At 45.3% G+C, this 21,260-nt stretch overlaps 2 protein-coding genes across 2 annotated transcripts in view; one reads left to right on the top strand and one right to left on the bottom strand.

The window, feature by feature from the left end:
- slc39a10 (solute carrier family 39 member 10) overlaps positions 1-6,518 on the top strand; it is a 60,694-nt gene extending 54,176 nt beyond the window's left edge. The window contains exon 10 of the mRNA XM_033023736.1: positions 5,391-6,518. Coding sequence (XP_032879627.1) covers positions 5,391-5,537 — 147 coding nt within the window. The 3' untranslated portion in view covers positions 5,538-6,518. The remainder of the gene's footprint in view (positions 1-5,390) is intronic.
- Positions 6,519-6,583: 65 nt separating this feature from the next.
- Positions 6,584-21,260, bottom strand: part of dnah7 (dynein axonemal heavy chain 7) — a 234,157-nt gene continuing 219,480 nt past the window's right edge. The window contains exons 63-64 of the mRNA XM_033023735.1: positions 7,323-7,426; positions 6,584-6,959 (exon numbers count right to left, since the gene is read on the bottom strand). Of these exons, the coding sequence (XP_032879626.1) occupies positions 6,753-6,959; positions 7,323-7,426 (311 nt within the window). The 3' untranslated portion in view covers positions 6,584-6,752. The remainder of the gene's footprint in view (positions 6,960-7,322; positions 7,427-21,260) is intronic.

Below are 21,260 nucleotides of genomic sequence, written 5' to 3'. Positions count from 1 at the left end.
GGCCTTTGGACATCAGAGGAGAAAAATGCATTGTTTGAAAAGAAGAATTATCTTAATCTAATTACGGCATGTACGGCATGCATAATCCACTGTCAGTACAAACTCCAGCTGAGCTTCCGTAGGTTTGGCTATTTAACGTGTGCTTTCATCCATAGAGATGACATGCAGTCTCCTGCCAGAGGAGTTCCTGGTAAAGTGAATGCATTTGTCAAGTATGAGTAAAAAGTTCACCAAAATAAGTCCGAATATTGCACTTGAAATTTACGAAACAAAATTGATGAGTACACTGCACTTCAGTAAGGTTGGAATTTTACAATTCTGTCCTTATCGCTCCTTGCATTTGTTTCCAGATTAAAAGTAATATATGGGGAGCATTTAGTTTGACTCTAATCAAAAGCATGTCTAGTTTCACTGTCCTCCTGATTACATTTTACTGATTGTACATGTCAGCTTCCCCTGACCATTCTACATTTCCCTTGATCATCGTCCCTTGATCTGACGTTTTCACACCTTACCCTTCCATAATCTGTCTCTCCCCGTATTCTCAGTCTGAAGAAGGGTCCCGACCCAAAATATTACCCATTCTTTCTCCAAAGATGCCACCTGTCCCACTGAATTACTCCAGCATTTTGTGTCTATCTTCGGTGTAATTCAGCATCTGCAGTTCTGTGCTACACTCTTTCAGGCATTTTGCTGGTTCTATTGAGATTCTAATTATGTACACTTGCCGCGCAGTATGTTTTCTAGAAGCTGAAGTTTGTGGCATCTGTACAAAATTCACTAATAACCAACTTCATTGTTACAGCATTCTTATGAAAATAATCTTGGTTGCAACATATGTGAAGAATTTAATGTGTTGATGTGGTCAAGAACCCACTGGTCATGGCTGAAATACCTAATGGAATTTTCATTTTTCCAGATGAAGAAGATGCTGCTATATTAATAATAAAAGTGAAATTAGTCAAAATTCTGGATAAGCTACAAATAAATAATGAGATATGCAGGTTTTGTTAGGTATTTACAGTAGCTAAATCATGCTCCAGATGTGTTATATCCTGCATTGCTGAAGAAAGGATTGTAGTTGCAAAAGTGCAGGCTTAACCTTAGAACTACGGAAAACCAAATGGTGCATCCTTGTTCAAAAAAGGGGAGCTACCATAGACCATTTATTTTATTTCCAGGGCAAAATTCAGTTTGTTGGATGAGTATGAATTATTGGAAGCCAGCAAGAATTTATACAAAGTTTTTGACCAACGTGACAAACTTCATTCGAACTGAAAGAGTTGATGAGAATGATTTGATCAATGAGACTTTAAAAGATTTTTGATAAAGTGGCTGTCTACCAAATTGAAACCCACAGAATAATACCAGTGGCTGCATGGGTAAGAAATTAGCTCGGCTCCTAAAAGGAGATTCTGTGTGAACAGTTTGTTTAAATAGGAAGATGGAGATAGTGCTACTGTTAAGGGATTAGTGTTGGGATCACTGACTTTCCTGAACTATATTCATGAATTTGTTGCAACGAGAACGATCACAACATTTGCAGATAATATGTATAGGAAGGATCTGCAGGTGCTGGTTTATTCCAAGGATAGACACAAAATGCTTAAGTTGAAGAGGTTCACGTGTTGTATAAACACTCAGTTTAATATTTAAACGATACAACTCAGCAATTAGTACAAAAGAGCAAGGTGTGTGTGTTAACTTGTTGACTGTGAAGTGATGACTAGCTCCGTCGTCTGCTGCACCCCATCAGCTGTTCATCCAGATCGGCGTTGCTTGGTTGTCCCAGTTCATGTCAGGTCCAGAGCAAGAGCTCGACGAAGGACGGTTCGAGGCCAAATTGGCTCGGACACATGATGGCGCCACAAAGTAACTCAGCGGGTCAGGCAACATCTCATCATCATCAGGAAAGGATAAGTTGATATTTCGGGTCAGAAACCTTCTTTAGTCAGTCGTAAACCCATTGAGTTACTCCAGCATTTTGTGTCTGTTTGCAGGTAGTACTCGGGGGATTATATATATGTATAGGTGGTGGAATGGGCAGAATGTACCAGATGACATTAAACAGATCCAATTGATTTTATTGATTAAAATGCTAATTGATACATTTTGGTAAAATTAATCAAGGAGTCAAACAATGTAAAGTTCTAAAAAAAAGTTACATTGTGTTATAAAATGAGAGCCCTCTATGCATATGTGCATAAATCTTTGAAAGTAACAGGGCAGGGTTGAGAACTGAATTAAAGATTACAAATATGTGTATATCATAGAGAGGTGGGCAATACAAAAGGAAATGAAATGCTTATTGGGCTATAACTAAAATATCTTGGCATTAAATTGTTGTGGAATCTAATGCATGTGTCATGGGAAAAGGGTGGAGAAGCTGGGAAATTTGAAAGGGATGTGGCAGAAGTCTTAGTCATTGTGGTCAGCATGAACTAATTGGGCCTGTTTCCGTGCTGTATCTCTCTAATTCTACATAATGAGTTAAGGCAGAATATAAAAAGACAAACTATTCTCTTTGGTGGAAGAGATGAGAGCAAGAGGACACCATTGACCAAAGAATACGTAGGGAAGATTTATATAATGGGAGGAGATAAATTCAAACATGGCTTTAAAAAGGCATTTTTTCTCAATGGACATCTTTGGAAAGATGAGTGATATTGATCTTCCCTAATTGCCTTTAAGCCAAGTAGGTAGCTAGACCATCGGGACGACAGATGGCACAATGGGCTCGGCTGGCAACCGGAAGGTAGCCGGTTCAAATCCCGCTTGGAGTGCATACTGTCGTTGTGTCCTTGGGCAAGACACTTCACCCACCTTTGCCTGTGTGTGAATGTGTGCGAGTGACTGGTGGTGGTCGGAGGGGCCGTAGGCGCAGATTGGCAGCCACGCTTCCGTCAGTCTGCCCCAGGGCAGCTGTGGCTACAGAAGTAGCTTACCACCACAGAGTGCGACTGAGGAGTGAATGAATAATGCGATGTAAAGCGCCTTGAGTATTAGAAAGGCGCTATATAAATCCCATCCATTATTATTATTTTAGGCAGCAATTAAGAGTCACACTGGTCGTTCTGAATTGAGTCTGAAGAAGGGTCTCGTCACCTATTCCTTTTCTCCAGAGATGCTGCCTGACCCACTCCAGCATTTTGTATTTGTTCTGAAATGACATTCAGGCCTGGGCAGTATGGGTTTTTAGAATGATTTGGTAGTTTCATGTTCAATTGTTTACCTGAAATTGAGGGATCAAGTGGCATCTACCTACAGTGGCTTGCAAAAGTATTCATACCCCTTGAACTTTTCCACATTTTGTCACGTTACAACCACAAACGTAAATGTATTTTAATGGGATTTTATGTGATAGACCAACACAAAGTGGCGCATAATTGTGAAGTGGAAGGAAAATGATACGTGGTTTTCAAATTTTTTTACAAATAAAAAACTGAAAAGTGTGGCGTGCAAAAGTATTCAGCCCCCTTTACTCTGATACCCCTAAATAAAATCCAGTGCAACCAATTGCCTTCAGAAGTCACCTAATTAGTAAATAGAGTCCACTTGTGTGTAATCTAATCTCAGTATAAATACAGCTGTTCTGTGAAGGCCTCAGAGGTTTGTTAGAGAACATTAGTGAACAAACAGCATCATGAAGCCCAAGGAACACACCAGACAGGTCAGGTATAAAGTTGTGGAGAAGTATAAAGCAGGGTTAGGTTATAAAAAAATATCCCAAGCTTTGAACATCTCACGGAGCACTGTTCAATCCATCATCCGAAAATGGAAAGAGTATGGCACAACTGCAAACCTACCAAGACATGGCCGTCCACCTAAACTGACAGGCCGGGCAAGGAGAGCATTGATTAGAGAAGCAGCCAAGAGGCCCATGGTAACTCTGGAAGAGCTGCAGAGATCCACAGCTCAGGTGGGAGAATCTGTCCACAGGACAACTATTAGTCGTGCACTCCACAAATCAGGCCTTTATGGAAGAGTGGCAAGAAGAAAGCCATTGTTGGAAAAAAAGCCATAAGAAGTCCCGTTTGCAGTTTGCCACAAGCCATGTGGGGGACACAGCAAACATGTGGAGGAAGGTGCTCTGGTCAGATGAGACCAAAATTGAAGTTTTTGGCCTAAATGCAAAACGCTATGTGTGGCGGAAAACTAACACTGCACATCACCCTGAACACACTGTGAAACATGGTGGTGGCAGCATCATGCTGTGGGGATGCTTTTCTTCAGCAGGGACAGGGAAGCTGGTCAGAGTTGATGGGAAGATGGATGGAGCCAAATACAGGGCAATCTTGGAAGAAAACCTGTTAGAGTCTGCAAAAGACTTGAGACTGGGGCGGAGGTTCACCTTCCAGCAGAACAACGACCCTAAACATACAGCCAGAGCTACAATGGAATGGTTTAGGTCAAAGCATATTCATGTGTTAGAATGGCCCAGTCAAAGTCCAGACCTAAATCCAATTGAGAATCTCTGGCAAGACTTGAAAATTGGTGTTCACAGACGCTCTCCATCCAATCTGACTAAGCTTGAGCTATTTTGCAAAGAAGAATGGGCAAAAATTTCAGTCTCTAGATGTGCAAAGCTGGTAGAGACATACCCCAAAAGACTTGCAGCTGTAATTGCAGCGAAAGGTGGTTCTACAAAGTATTGACTCAAGGGGGCTGAATACTTTTGCACGGCACACTTTTCAGTTTTTTATTTGTAAAAAAATTTGAAAACCATGTATAATTTTCCTTCCACTTCACAATTATGCACCACTTTGTGTTGGTCTATCACATAAAATCCCAATAAAATACATTTACGTTTGTGGTTGTAACGTGACAAAATGTGGAAAAGTTCAAGGGGTATGAATACTTTTGCAAGCCACTGTATGCTTAGAGACACACGGAAAACTACAGAAACTGGAATCTTGTGCAGAACACGGAGTGCTGGAGTAACTCAGCGGGTCAGACAGCATCTCTGGAGCACATGGGTAAGCGACGTTTCAGAGACTGAAGAGTCCAAAATGTCACCTATCCATGTTCTCTGGAGATGCTGCCTGACCTACTGAGTTACTCCTCCACTTTGTGTTCTACTTATGCTTGTTGTTATTCTACAATTCATACCCCATCATAAAGCAGAATATCATAAACGTCTGCAGAAGGGTCTCGACCCAAAACGTCACCCATTCCTTCTCTCCAGAGATGCTGCCTGTCCCACTGAGTTATTCCAGCCTTTTAGTAACACTATTTCTTCGTTTATATACTTCTACTGTGAATGAGCATTTATTTAGATTGGAGGGAAAATGTGCATGAATTTTTAATTAATATTGCCAAGGAAAATGTATTGCTGAAAATTCTTGTTTCAGATTAAGTCCTGATTGTTTCTCTCCTCCCTTCATTTTCAGTTACCAGAAATGCTACACCGTCCAACGGATAATCGTATCAAGGCTAAGATTGGACATTTTGTTCTACAGAATGCTGGGATGCTCTGTGGGTTTACCATCATGCTTATAATTGCTATATTTGAGGATCAAATTGTAATCCACTTCTAACATTTAACAGTTTTGATGACAAATGAAGTATGGTCCTGTTTGGCTTGTATGTAACAATTCAGTGGTACATGTATTTTTCAGAGCAAATTGTGATATTTGTTAGCACATTAGATTACTTTCCACAACAGCTGCTCTTTGTCAGTTGGTTTGATGCACGGTTACTCCATGGTTCAGTATGGAAACGTAAATAATTACATTTTTAAATATCTGTGAAGACAAAATCAATGCTTGAATAAGTATTTAGCACAATTAGATCAGGAAAAGTGATGAATGTGTAACAGCTGTGTGGAGAACTTACTTTTGCATGCCTTGTGTTAGGTGTTTGTTTATGGGTGGCAGTCACCAACTGCAATGCCATCTGGATTCATGGTGCTGTTTTTAAGACATCTTATCTTCAGCGTTGCACACAACACAATTCAGCTGATTTCTGATTTAGGTTTGACAAATTGTGTATATTATTGCTGATGGTGTCAATTGGATTCACTTTTAACATTCCTTCCCGATTGTAATACCTCAGAACCATGTTTACTGTCCTAAGTGATCATCTAGATTGCTTGCTGTATGTGTTAGTTTGGAGTTGATTTTTGTATGCCCACATTAGCCTGTCACTGTGTGACATTTCCTTTTGTCACTGTGTAAATCAATGTATAAACGATCATATGTGATCAAGTGCAACTGGCCAAAATATGATAAATGTAAGTTGTGGAACCCGTGATTCTTGTGGATATTGATTATTCAACTTTAATTCATTGTTAAAGCCAAAGATTATGGAACCTGACCAGTTAATTTTGAAGTTTAGTGGGGAAAAGTTCAGTGTTAAGGTACCATAGACTTTGTGTTTGTTACAAGTGAAATCAAAAAGCATTTTGATAAATCACTAAACAAAAGTTTTGATGTTCTAAGCCTGTATTATACTAATATGTATGAATGAAACTGGTTACTTTGGTGAAGTTTTACTTAATAAATTCCTGACGATGCAAACCATTGCTTTTATTGTAATTGTTGTGTATTCAATAATAAGTTTTTAAATCATCAAAACATCCCAATAAAAATAATTAGAAAGGTTTATGGAAAATGGAAACCATTGTTTCTTGAAATCCTGATTGTTATACACTTGCAGCAAATATTTTAAACATTTTACCAAATCAACATTTGCCAAATCCAAAATGAAGTTTGTCTATGAACAGGTACATGCTATAGCTGACAAAAACATTCTTAAGAATTAAGCTGGCAGAGTAAAGCAACGCCACGACCAATCCAGTGTTCAGAAGGCCGATCAGAGGGGATTCTCATTGCAATCACAAAATTAGTGGAATGTCCAGTGGTGGACAATGTACCCCTTCTCTCGCTGGTTTTGTAAACTGGAGCGATGTAAACCTGGTGTGGAGAAATTTCAGACTTCCTGCAAGGCTTCAGCCACATCTGTCAAAGTAAAGTAGAATATAGATTACAAATACTGGAATTGGCTCTGGGACAGTGTATCAGGAAGTGAAGGAGACAGGCATGTCTTCCAATTCTTACAGGTCATCAGTCTTGCCTCCAAGGCACCTATCCCTTTCATCTATCTTTCCCCTCCATTGTCCACACAACCTTTCTCCATACCACCTCATTCCCCTCTAACTCCTTCATCTATACACTCTTTCCACCTCTCTCCCTTTGCATCTACTTTCATACTCCCTTTCTCCCAAACCCCAACAGTTTTGCCCCTTCCCCTCTGTCCTTATCACCTCATTTGCCCCTACTGCACTCTCCCCATTCCCATCTCTGACTCCCCAATAAACTTACCACAGGCATTGTATCGTATAGGATTTTGGGATATGACTCAGCCAGTTTACGTTTCTCCCTGTCCCAGCGTGCTCCATCGACAAATAGGCCTCTTATGTAGACACCTGCAGAGAGAACAGTTCATTTTAAGTTTGCTAAACAAATGCATAACATTTAAATTATTTTGTCATCTCTAAAATGACAAACACCAAACTAGGTCAAGTTCATGCCAACTCTGGCCTCCTTTTGCCATCATACATGTTCACCATATCCACGCCCATTTATCTGCTCCTTTTCACTCTAGTCAATACTGACATGGGCACTTTCCTTCCCTGTAAGTGGATAAATTATTCCAGTGCTGTGCAGTTGCCTCCAGAGTATTTCGGCACTTTTAAGCAAGGCCAATTGTAGATGACAAAACTGGCAACGTCTGCTGGGTGTTCTTCTCTGCCTCATCCTTCACTGCTTGCCTGTTTTTCCTGGAGGTTTGGAAGCTGAGGGGAAACCTGACAGAGGTGTATATAATTGAGGGGAGAGATGGTAAAAATCGACTTCCCGTGGAGGGAGTGTCTACGAGGGTGTGGTCTAGCAGTGGGAAGTTTTACAAGGAATCCAAGAGGTAATTTGTTCCGTGAAGAAGTGTTCACGATCATTTGGAAGCATCTGAGCAGATACTTCAGTCATGGTGACAAAGAGGACTGTGGACTTAATACAGGTCAATGGGATTGGTGTAGATTAGTACAATGGCAGCATCAATGTGGGCCAAAGGGCCAGATGCTGTGTTGTAGTATTTGACTTTAAACAATACACTAAGAAAACAAAAGGACTATATATGTACGTTTGTGCATTAAAGTAAATAATAAATAATTTTGTGGGTTATAGGAACCATATGCAGATCAGAAATCCAGCCCACTCTTTGTTTGCTGAATGTACCTTATTGATTATTCCTTTTTATGTCATCCTGAATCACAATAACAGTCTTGCTATTTATGAATGCTTGACAGCATAATGAGTGTTCTGATCAATGAACGTATCCAGCACAGCAATAAAAAGGGTTTATGTCACCTGGATCAATTTAATTATCCCTTGTTAAAATGCTTAGCTTCCCAAAACTCTACATAAAATATTAACTCAAAACAGTAAATTACTAAATTTTTCAAGGTGATTAAAACAAATTAATCAAACTAATTCTTAACATCTCAATAAATAACAGCTCAGTGAAAGTTTTATATTTATATTGAATAGTGACCTAAAGTACCAAAATATTTTATGGCAAGAACTGCTTTTTGAAGCATAGTCACTGTAATATTGTCAAAATGCAGTGGAGTGGCCAATTTTCAAACAGCAAGGATTTGGGAATGAATGTTAGCCAGGACACTAGGAGACCTGAAACAAAAAAAGAATTGCTGGGCATATCCAGCAGATCAGGCAGCGACTGGAAAGAGAAACAGCTAATGTTAGAGGTCACCCTTTCACAATGACTTGCAGTATGGTGTCCAAAATACTTAAAAAGATGGGGGGGGGGGGGGAATGGTGTGCAAGGCATTTACAATTGTCTGTTGATCTCCTTAATGCCACAACTAAAGCCGAGGTTACACTAAGCAATTGAAAAGGGAGCAACCTGAAAGTGAAGTGATCTAAATATACCTTGGAAAAAGCTCAGAATTCAATCTGAAGGTAGATGCTGATGGGCTAAAACCTGTTAAAGACAAGGTTGATCCCAAGAGTCTAGCAAAATCCCTCAATGTTGTTAGGCGGTTACTTAGTTTAGTCAGTTTAGTTTATGGTCAAGTGTGCAGTGAAAAGCTATTTGGTACATGCTTTCAAGTCAGCGGAAAGATGGTGTACAGAGACAGGATAAAGGGAATAACATTTAGTGCAAGATAAAGTCCAGTAAAGTCTGATTAAAGACAGTCCAAGGGTCTCCAATGAGGTAGATGGGAAGTCAGGACCGTTCTTCAGTTGGTGTTAGGATGGCTCAATTACCTGACAACAGCTGGAAAGAAACTATCCCTGAATCTGGGGGAACTCTTGCCTGAATATTTGCAATTACTTGTTCTTCTGAGATCACCTAGTTTCCCTTCGCACCTCTTCTGTCTGTTCTGCCTACTTTCCTAAAATCACATAGCCAAAGTAGACACAATATTCCAACTGTCCTCTCTCCGCTGCCCTTTGGCATTGCTTCTTTCCTTGTTCACACTAAAGCTTCATTGAATCTCAGATCTCCAGAAGATTCTGTAATATCTACCAGCAGAGCCATTTTAAATCTCTCAATTCCCACCCAGCGGAGTTTCCAAGGAAGTTGTAAGAGAATAACTCAAGGTTTTACGAATATAAAGTTGCAAGTAGATGGAGATGAGATCAGTTTAAACAATAAGAAGGAACTAAATCAGGGAATTGAAAATACTGAAGTCCCATATAGGGAACTACAGTATTTTCAATAGAGAAATTGACAGTGAGTGAATGAAATCCCATGGCTTGTTCTATTTTTGAACTGTTTTCATTCATGGTTTGAAAAAGATGTTTTGGCAGAATGTTTTCAGGACTGAATTTGTGGTCATGATTTTAAATTGACCTGTAAAGAGTAAACATGGCCTGCAAATCACCCCCTCCCCACCCTAAATACATGAATCGATGTATATCAAAGGTCAAAGGTATTTTATTAGTCACATTCACATACACCCAGGTGTAATGAAGTGAAATGCTTTTTGCCATTTTGCAGCACACAAAAAAAGAATACATACATAACACCAATAAGATTCTTAAAGACAAAGAACATTCCCCCACAATGGCTCCCACCATGAGGGAAGGCACAAAGTCCAGTCCTCAACCCCAGTTCACCCATAGTCGGGCCCATTGAGGCCTCCACAGTTGCCTCTACGGAGGCCCGATGTTCCAGGCCGTTCTCGCCGGGTGATGTTGCTCCGGCGTCGGGAGAGTCCTCCCAGCGGCTTGGGGACCCTGGAACGGCCGCTTCCGCACTGGAGGCCGCGGCTTCCGAAGCCAACAAGGCCGCGCCGGTTGCAGCTCCACAACTGGCGATCTCATCGAGAGATCCCAGGCTCCCGGTGTAGAGCTCAGCGCCGCCGCCCGCAGCTGGCCGCTCCTCAGACCCGCAGCTCCGCGATGTTTTACCCGGCGGTCTCAGCTCACCGGAGCTCCAGCGCAGCGACCCAGGCAAGGCATCGCCCGCTCCGCGATAGCGCTCCAGCGCTGTGCCGCCGCCGAAGCCGAGGTTCTGGCCGGTCCCCGATAGGAAACGCCGCTCCAGGCCCGCTGGTAGGCCGCGAGGACGGGTCGAAGCTGCAGCCCGGAGAAAAGCCGCCTCTCCGACCAGGTAGGGACCCTGAAAGGTAGTTTCCCCCTTCCCCCCCCCACCCCCCATAAATTAAGGTAAAGTTGAACCCTTTGGTTGGTAATTGGAAAGAAGTTCAATGGTAGCTGGAAGGACTGTAGGTGAAATCAGCATCTGCGGATGTAAAAAGGTGAAGTCCATGTTTCAGGTCGAGGCTCTGCATCAAGCCTGAGAGGGAAGAGGAAACATTGCCAGTATCTCGCAGTACAATGGAGAGCTGATAGGCGATAAGTGCAACAAAATGATGGGGGGGGTGGACAAATGGAGCCAAGTGAGGGGAATTCAGACAGGTGAAGAAACCGTGGGAACACCTTGAGTATGTGTGGAATGAAGCACTGGTGTGGCTTGTCTGAAAATACCTCAATTCATCCAATTCAAACAATTCAAACGTATGCAATACGAGTTGTTCTACCTGTCTGTATTTGGCCTCACCATAGCAACAAAGGACTGGTCAGTGTGGAAGAGTTAAATGACACAGCCAGAAGCTTGAGATGCTGTTGCATGCGGAGCCCAGGTGATCTTTAAAATAGTGCCTTTGTAGAATCTACTGAATCCCACGACAATTTAAAGAAATAACTCAAATAAAGCAAAGAACAAACGACACTTAGCTGAGCCGGACACCTTGTGTCACGTTTATTCCAGAAGCCCCTTTTACCCACATTCTCACCAATCATAACCCGTGTGTAGATAAGACCAATGAGTGCGTCTGGCCATGGAGTTGTTACTGAGCACTTGTGGCTGGACCTTCCCCTGAGGCTGCTGGCGAGACGCCAGCGGTGACAGGCTGTATGCAAAACCAACGTGGGCGTGAAGGCGCCACAGCTTCATCTACAGTTGGATTCTCTATATCTCAAGTACAGAATACAATAGAGCAGGTTAGAAGAGGTGCAGCTGAATCTCTTCCACATTTGGAGGGGCTGTTTACGTCTCTGGGTGTCGGTGAGGGACGATATGAAGGGATATATGTTACACCGCCAATGGTTGCAGGGAAAATGCCAGGGAACAGGGAAGGGTGTTAGAGCGATACAGTGTGGAAACAGGCCCTTCGACCCAACTTGCCCACACTGGCCAACCTGTCCCAGCTACACTAGTCCCACCTGCCTGCAAATGGGTGGGAAAGGAAGATGGGTTTAGGAGGTCATGAAGAGAGATGTCCCTGAGGAAAGCAGAAATGGAAGGGAGCGGAGAGGGGGAGACATGGCAAGTGGTGGGATCACATTGGAGCTGAAAGGAATGGAAAGAGGTGATATGTTGGATGTGGAGCTTGGTGAGGTTAAAGGCGAGGACCAAGGGTGCTCTGTCTGTGGGTTGGGAGGGGGGGGGGGGGGGGGGGGGCAGCCTGCAGCTCACACACACACTAACCAACCCCCTTGATATTATATTAATATTATTCATTGGCTCATTTAACCCCATCTCGAGGGGCAGAGAGAGTGGGGCAGAGAGAGGGAGAGGGGGGGAGAGAGGAGAGGAGAGGGGGAAGGAAAGGGGGAGAGGGAGGGGAGAAGGGAGAGGGGGAGTGGGGGGAGAGAAAAAGGGGGAAGGAGAGGAGGGGGATAGGGGGAGGGAGAAGGCAGACTTGAATTCGGTGGGATTCTGTTCTTGCAATATAACTGATTTAGTTCTGGTAATGTAACTAATTCTGCTCTTGTACTGTTAGAACTGTTTGCTTGAATTGTGTGATCTAGTGTAATTTAAAAAAGTGTGATTTACCTTAGAGGATTGCAATTGAATGCTTCCATTTTATATTACAGTGTGTTTATGCATTATAATTATAAGCTGTATTATTTCTTGTTTGAGTGTGTTTTTGCTCTTGTGTTACAACTGTATTTGTTCTTGTTGAATCCAATTGTTTAAGTGCAGGTAATTTGCTGCTGTATTGTGTTTGCTTGGTCTTTGGAGAAGGTGATCCTGCCTGGAGTCGAAGTGTGTTCTCCGCTTTAAAAAGCCTGTGTGGATCTCTGTGTATGTAGGATTTGTGTGACTGGTTCTTGGGTACCCGTTTGAAAGAAGATAGACTTGTGTGGGAGACCAGCTAGGTGTTAGGAATTTTGCCTTTGTTTTGTGAAAGACTTATCTGCGAGAGACTTACTAGTGTGTTGGAAAACCTTTGGCCATTGTTTGGGAACGAGTTTAATAGCCTAGGGGATTGTGGGATTTGGCAATGTAGCAACAGTTAGGCAGCGAGGGAGTTGATGGGATTGTGGAGAACAGTGTGAGGAGCGGAGGGTGAATGGAGAGGCTGCGAGGATGGCAAGTTGGAAAGAAGCAACTTCAAAGCTTGGGATAGAACTGAAAGATGATGAAGTAAATCGACCTGTGGAATTCTCTGCCTCAGAGGGCGGTGGAGGCAGTTCTCTGGATGCTTTCGAGAGAGCTAGATAAGGCTCTTAAAAATAGTGGAGTCAGGGGATATGGGGAGAAGGCAGGAACAGGGTACTGATTGGGGATGATCAGCCATGATCACATTGAATGGCGGTGCTGGCTCGAAGGGCCAAATGGCCTACTCCTGCACCTATTGTTTATTGTCTATTGACCTCCAGGCACCAGGGGAGAAGGGTGTGTATATATAAGAAAGCATAAGGAACAGGAAAGAGATAGATCTCCTGAAGGGAAACTGGCACCTGTAAACTTAGAGCTTAAGGACCCGATGGTTGGCATTGATTTCGAAGGGGGAGAAGACGAATATTTGAAAGAGTGTTAAAATTAGAAGAAGTTTGCAGCCTCCACCATATTCCTCTTGCGTTCCCTGGGCTCCACTCACACATTGTATAGCTTGTGCACACAACCGACACTCAGAGCCTGCAGCACCTTAAACACCACCTGCAGATTCCACAATAAAGCCTGCTTTACAAACAGCAGTAACGCAAGTACAGGATTCCTTAACCCCGACTGCTCCACTGATGACAGACAGTCCAGTAGCTCAGGGTACCAGGAGTAAAACAAAAAAGATAGCTCCAGTAGTTAAGGACAAAGAATTTAAAGGAATAGTACAACCACCAGAGTATTTTTGCGAGCCCAAGCCTAGACGGATTAGACGAGTAGCGAGAGATCAGAGAGAGTCGTTTAGAAAGTACCGTACTCCCCCTAATGAAGAGGAAGACATATCTGAGGGTGAGACAATAGCTGGAGACATCGAAGGAGATCCCGAAATGGCAAAAATTCTGATGGCAGTGTTAAGCAACATCCCTGACAGAAAGAAATCACCTGCTTCCTTTGTAGATTACTTACGAACTACAATGCATGTGTATCATGCAGACTCCCGAGATCTATGGGCTGTGATACAACAGATAATTACTGATTGTTTAAGAAGGAACTGCAGATTTAGTCTGTTTGAACTGTTTTATTGTAATGTTCTTTTTACAAACATGTTTCTCGGGGTATGTAAATCTACATTTTATTAGTTGCTAAACCAAGTGCAGACCCGTTGGGTCTGTTTCCCCAACGCGCGTTTGCGGGGGGGGGGGGGGGGGCTGCGGCATCACACTCACACTAACCACCCCCCAAACACACAGGTGGGCGGAGGGGGAGACGGGGTGGGAGGGGAGAGGGGGAGGAGGAAATGGGAGAGATTTGGGAGGGAGAGCAAAGCGGGGTAGTGGGTGGGAGAGGGGTAGCGGGGAGTGGTGCAAGAGAGAGGGGAAGGGGGTGGGGAGGAGATGGGGGTGAAGAGGGGTGGGAGAGGGGGGAGAGAGGGGGTGGGAGGGAAGGAGGGAGAGGGGTGGGAGGGAAGGAGGGAGAGGGGTGAGGAGAGAGGGAGATGGAGAGGGGGGGAGAGAGGGGGGAAGGGGAGGATGAGAGTGGGGTGGGGGAGGGGAGGAGAGGGGTTGGGGAAGGGGAGAGGGAGGAGGGAGGGGAAGGAGGAGTAAGAAGGGGAAGGGGAGAGGGGGAAGAGTGTGGAGAGAGGGGTGGAGTGGTAGGGGGTGGGGGATGAGTGGGATGGGAGGGGGAGAGGGGTAGGGGGGAGAGAGGGGAAATAGTGGTGAGGGAGAGGGGAGGGTAAGAGTGCGGAAGAGGGGCAGAGGGGTAGGGAGAGTGGTGGAAGAGGCAGAGATGGGTTGGAGGGAGAGGTGGGGGGAGAGAGGGGTGGACGTTGGGGTGGGAGGGGAGGAGATGGGTGGGAGGGGAGGAGAGGGGAGAGAGGGGGGAAAGGGAGGAGGAGAGAGGGGTGCGGGAGGGGTTGAGAGAATGTGGGGGTGGGGGGAAAGAGGGGGAGAGAGGAGAGAGGGAGGGGAGGATGGAAGGGAGGGAGGAGGGAAAGGGGGAAGAGTGGAGGGAGGGGGAGAGGGGTAGGGGGGAGAGAGGGGGAAGTGTGTGGAGGGAGGCGGAGAGCGGGGGTAGAGTGGGGAGGGAGATGGGTGGGGGGAGATAAGTGAAAGAATGGGGAGGGAGGGGTGGGGGAAGGGGAGAGAGGGAGGAGGAGGGAGGAGGAGGCGTAGGAACGGGAAGGAGGAAGGAGAGGGTGAAGGGAGGGGGAGAGTGGTAGGGTGGCGGGGAAGAATGGGATGGGAGGGGGAGAGGGGTGGGGGAGAGAGGGTAGAGAGTGGGGAGGGAGGGAGGGGGAGAGGGGCAGCGGGAGTGGTGGAAGAGGGACAGGGGAGCAGCGGAAGAGGGACAGGGGGGTAGGGGGCAAGGGGAGAGAGGGAAGGGGGTGGGAGGAGGAGGGGGAGGAGAGGGAGATGGAGAGGGGGAGGAGAGAGGGGTGGGGAGAGAGGTGTGGGGGAGGGGGAGGGAGGCGAGGAGGGAGATGGGTAAGGGGTAGAGGGGGAAGAGTGGGAAGGAGGGGGAAGAATGGGGAGAGGGAAGGGGTTGGGGTAGAGGGATGGGAAGAGTGGGGAGGGAGGGGGAGGGGGAGTGGTGGAAGAGGGGTAGGGGAAGGGGGCGGGGGAGAGAGGGAAGGGGGTGGGGTAGAGAGAAGGGGGGTGGGGGAGAGAGGGATGGGAGAGGGAGAGGGGTGAGGAGAGGGAGATGGAGAGGGGAGGAGAGAGGGATGGGGGTGGGGGAGAGAGGGATGGGGAGGGGGAGAGAGATGTGGGGGAGGGGAGTGAGGGATGGGGAGTGAGGGGAGGGAGATGGGGTAGGGGAGGGAGGGGTAAGTGTGTGGAGGGAGGGGGAGAGGGGTGAGGGAAGTGGGTGGGGGAGAGAGGGAAAGGGGTGGGGGAGGGAAGGGGGGTGGGGGAGAGAGGGAAGGGGGTGGGAGGAGGAGGGAGATGGAGAGAGGGATGGGGAGGGGGAGAGAGGGATGGGGAGGGGAGAGAGGTGTGGGGGAGGTGGGGGGTGAGGGATGTGGTAGGGGAGGGAGGGCTATAACTGTGGAGGGAGGGGGAGAGGGGTGGGGGGAGAGACAGGAAATAGTGGGGAGGGAGAGTGGAAGGGGGAGGGGTAGGGACAGTCCATCTGTTCCCCATTCCCTTTCACTCCCAATCCTCTTTCTCTATTCCCACACACGTGATGACGGGGTGGGGGGTGCGGCGTCACACTAACCACCTGGGTCTATTGGGTCTGTTCCTCCAAAGCACGGTTGCGGGGTGGGAATCTGGCTGGGGCTGGGGCTGGTGCAAAGGCATATGTAAATGGATCCATTCCGATTGGACATCTGTGAGCATTGGGCATTGTGACATCACAGGATGGAACGAATCAAAAGGCAGAAAGGCAGCCGGACGGACGCCGGACGGCAGGCGGCAGCCACACAGTTTTAAATATAGACTAGACCAAGTGCAGACCCGTTGGGTCTGCTCCCCCAATGGTGTGATCCCCCAACCCAATATTCCACCATGCACTCGTCTCCTCCAATGGAACTGAAGCCGTTCCCAAATGTAAGATTCCAGCACTCCCCTGCCTCCCTCAGCAGTGGATTTAAAAAAAAATCCAATTGCACCTCCCCTGCCTGCTGCAGCAGTGAAAGGTTCAGAGTGTTCCTGTCTTGCAAGTTTGTTTCGAAGTGTGTTGGAAGCTGATAGGAAGGAGCAGCCGTCAACAAATCAAAAGGCAGAAAGTCAACGAAGAACAAATCAAAAGGCAGAAAGTCAACGAATCAAAAGGCAGACAGGCAGCCGGACGGCAGCCGATCGGATGGCACGAGAGTTTTAATAGTATACTAGACCAAGTGCAGACCCGTTCCCCCAATGGTGTGATCCCCCAACCCAATATTCCACCATGCACTCGTCTCCTCCAATGGAACTGAAGCCGTTCCCAAATGTAAGATTCCAGCACTCCCCTGCCTCCCTCAATTGCACCTCCCCTGCCTGCTGCAGCAGTGAAAGGTTCAGAGTGTTCCTGTCTTGCAAGTTTGTTTCGAAGTGTGTTGGAAGCTGTGTCGAAGTGTGTTGGAAGCTGATAGGAAGGAGCAGCCGTCAACAAATCAAAAGGCAGAAAGTCAACGAATCAAAAGGCAGAAAGGCAGCCGGACGGACGGCAGCCGGACGGATGGCACGAGAGTTTTATAGATAGATAGAAGATAGATAGATTTAAGTTATGACATCGGATGGAAGCTGCATACCTAAATCTCGTTGCACTTATGTGCAATGACAATAAAAATTATTATTATTATTAGATGCTGGAAAATCTAAGGTAGACAAAAATGCTGGAGAAACTCAGCGGGTGCAACAGCATCTATGGAGCGAGGGAAATAGGCAACGTTTCGGGCCGAAACCCTTCTTCAGACAGATAATTACTGATGGTAGAAAGAGGGAAGATGCAGTTTTAACTGCACTTGCCAATACTCTTCTGAAGCCTACAGATATCTCAAAGATTCTGGATGTGAGACCGAAAAAGGGAGAGGGAGTAGATGAATTCTTGGAAAAGGTTTCTGAGTTATACATGGATCAAACAGGGGATCTGAATTTCAGGAATAGGACAAATTCTCCTGAGTACTGTGCAACCTTACTGAACTGCCTTCCAACTAATGTGGCTGAATTGATTAAAACTAATAATATGGACTGGTTGGAAAATAGTCCCAGTCAGATGGCCAGAGCGGTAAGATACCACTGGAAAGATGTCAAAAAGCAGGAAGGTCAGCCTGCATTAAAAACAAAAACAGGGTACGTGGTTAAAAAGGAGGCGCCAAGCTCTGACTCAGGACCATCGAGTCCTCAAATGTTAGCAAAGAATGGAATGGGAGAAATTAGAGAGCCAGAGTATTTAGATCGTTATTACAATAATATACCTGCCTTAGAGCCAACTTTATTGGGACCAAATTGTAGAAGACATTGAATAAGGGGACTGTACTTATACGAATAAGAATGTACGAATAAGGGGACAGTGCTGTACTTGTGGAGGAGTAGGTCACTGGAGCAGGGAGTGCCCATCGAGAAGACAGAATAGAGCAGAGTATGAGAAGAACAAACAAAAAGTAATAAAGAAACTAAGAAGGGAAAGAAAGTAACTGTTAGTGATGTGAGAGAACGAAGTGGGAAATCAAAATGTTGGAGGAAATCAAAATGTTGTTCAAACTAGTTGAAGGAAAGGATGGAGCTGCAGAATACACTGAGGTACCAGTAAGATTAAAGAAAATTATCCGGCAAGTGCAAGAGACCCAGGAGCAATGGTGGAAAGGACAGTTCATGGCAGACCCGAACAATCATAGAGCAAAATGTATCTAATTAAAATGTTGTTGAGTTCTAGTAGGCCTCCAGGACAGTGTTACCTACCTACGTCATCATCTGGGGAGTGAGGTATACGAGTATCAACCTCAAGAATGGGCAGAAGGCACAGCTCAGGTAGAACATCAATCCCATCCAAGTAGCTCCCCAGAGAGAGATAATACTTTTCCTTTAATATCCAAGAAGACCACAGGCTATCAACAGCATTGACAGATTGATTCGTGGAATGCCAGAATAAGACTGCCAGTCAATCTATAAGAACTATAGAGGTTGCTCCTCACAGTAACATCCCTACTCTTGCAGTTCCGAAACCGGAAGAAGAAGGCCAATATAGACTGGTACAAAATCTAACAGCAATTAACTTAGTTGTAAAGCTGCTCCATACATGCGCTAATGCCAAACCCTGCTAACATCTTAACTCAGAGAAATTAAGGAGTTAACACTTCATACCAGTGAAGAAGATGAATCGAGTCTCAGTGAATTAAGAAGGTACAGGAATCCTCCAAAGATTAAAAGAGATCACTGAGGCAGGCTCCAACTTTGGAAAGATCATTGTACAAGCTTCTAGCTCTACTGCGTTGTTTGTCTGAATGGACTACCTCAAGTCTGACACAAAAACATGGGAATGGACATAGCTCTGTAGCCAGGGGACACCCACTCTGCACCCTGGACGCATTTTAAGGGACTGTGCAGAGCAACTAAAAGATGTCTGCCGACATTTTTAACATCTCACTCAGCCAGGCAGTAGTGCCCAACTGTCTCAAAAGTGCCACCATCATTCCCATCCCGAAGAAACCCAACCCAGCCTGTCTCAATGACTTTCGTCCAGTAGCACTCACACCCATATTAATGAAGTGTTTTGAGCGGCTGGTCATGCAGCACATCAAAAACTATCTCCCTGCCAAACTGGACCCACTGCAGTTCGCTTACAGAGCCAACTGATCCACAGAGGACGCAGTCTCTACAACACTCAACCTCCAACTATCACATGTCGACCGGAAGAACACCTATGCCAGGATCCTCTTATAGACTTCAGCTCCGCTTTTAACACAATCATCCCACAGCAGCTGGTGGAGAAGCTGAAGCTGTTGAAGGTGGACACTGGCACTTGCAACTGGCGCAGCGGCAACAGACAGTCAGGGTGGGCAGTCGGACATCAAGAACCATCGCAGTGAGCACTGGCTCACCCCAAGGCTGTGTCCTGAGCCCCCTGCTGTTCAGTCTGCTTACTCATGACTGTACTGCCAGACTCAGCAATAATTATATCAACAAGTTCGCTGATGACACAACAGTGGTGGGTCTCATCAGTGACAACAATGAGTCGGCATGCAGGATGGAGGTGGAGCTGCTTACAGAGTGGTGCAGATCTCACAATCTCACCCTCAACGTGGAAAAGACAAAGGAAATGATGATCGATTTCAGGAGGGCTGGAAAACACCATCACACTCCGCTCCATATTGATGGTGCTGCTGTGGAGAGGGTCAGCAGTGTGAAGTTCTTGGGACATCACCTGGCGGATGACCTGACCTCAACGAACAACACCACAGCAGTGATCAAAAGAGCTCAGCAGCGGCTCCACCCTCTCCGGAGACTAAGAAAAGCAGGTCTCCCTACTGTTAATCTAAGGACCTTCTACTGGGGCACCATCGAGAGTATATTGACCTATGGCATCACTTCCTGGTTTGGGAGCTGCAAGGCATGAGTAAAACCAACTCAACAGGGTAGTGAAGACAGCCAGTAGGATCATTGGTGCCCCACTCCCTTTCCTGTTGGAGATCTAGCAGAAGCGGAGCATCAGCAGAGCCATCTCCATTATTAAGGACCCCTATCATCCATCACACCACATCTTCTCCATTCTGCCATCTGGGAAGAGGTACAGGAGCATCAGCTGCAAAACCAGCAGGATTCTACACAGCTTCTTCCCACAGGCAATAAGACTGGTTAACGGACTGTGTCCCCTCCCCATACATCATACACCAACACATCTAACCTCGCCCATACTTTGACAGCTAGGCACCTGTCAAAGTAAAGCCACTGTTCGGTCTGAATGTCTGTTTTTATTTCAATTTTTAGGCCTATTTTAGATATGGTAATTGTAATTTTTAATTTTAATTTTTAAAGCTATATGTATTTATTCTGTTTTTATTAACTGCACTGACGGGAACTGATTGAGAAACAATTTTTCGTTTCATCTGTGTATGTAAGTACTCAGTTAAAATGACATTAAAGTAAATACTGAATACTGAATACTGAATTCTAACTGCCATGTATAATAGTTTACAGCCGGCTGCAAATTTGACCCTCTAGCAGGAAATTGTAGGACATAGCTCATATCCAGTGGCAGCATAATTGGAACAGCTCCAACACCTAGCGCTTAACAACGGCGCACCAGAATAGTATGGGATCTATCTCGGAAATAATTGAAAACTTTGATTTAGGCACTGTACATAAATTAACTCAGCATATGTCAGCATTGTCTCACTCCCAGAAGAGCAGTCAGAAGTGGTACAGGACTGTTTAGTGATCATCAAGGAGAGGACATCTGTGAGACAGGACTTAAGAGATGCACCCATAGAGGACCTGGATATGACTTTGTATGTAGATGAAAGTTCATCTATCGAACCATGAGGAGAGAAATTGTCTGGGTATGTAATTATTAATTAGGATGGGAGAAATGTAGAAGCCACCCTATTCAGCACAATAGGCTGAATTATTTACTATAATTTGGGATTGCATTATTGGAAAATTTGAGGATAAATGTTTACACAGTTTTTCGATACGCATTTGGAGTAGTGCATGATTTTAGACAATGATATGAAAATAGGAGATTTCTGGCTTCAACAGGAACTCAAATATCAAACAAACAATTGGTGACAGATTTATTGAAGGCCTTAATGCTACCCAGACAAATTTCTGCTATGAGATGTGAATGCACACAAGAGGACATACCCGAACAGATATCAAGAATCGCTGTGCTGATCTGACAGTGAAAGAAATACCCTGGGA

The sequence above is a fragment of the Amblyraja radiata genome, chromosome 7 (genome assembly GCF_010909765.2).
Source record: "Amblyraja radiata isolate CabotCenter1 chromosome 7, sAmbRad1.1.pri, whole genome shotgun sequence".
NCBI classification, from domain to species: Eukaryota; Metazoa; Chordata; class Chondrichthyes; order Rajiformes; family Rajidae; genus Amblyraja; species Amblyraja radiata.
This window is presented reverse-complemented; position numbering and strand designations above follow the sequence as displayed.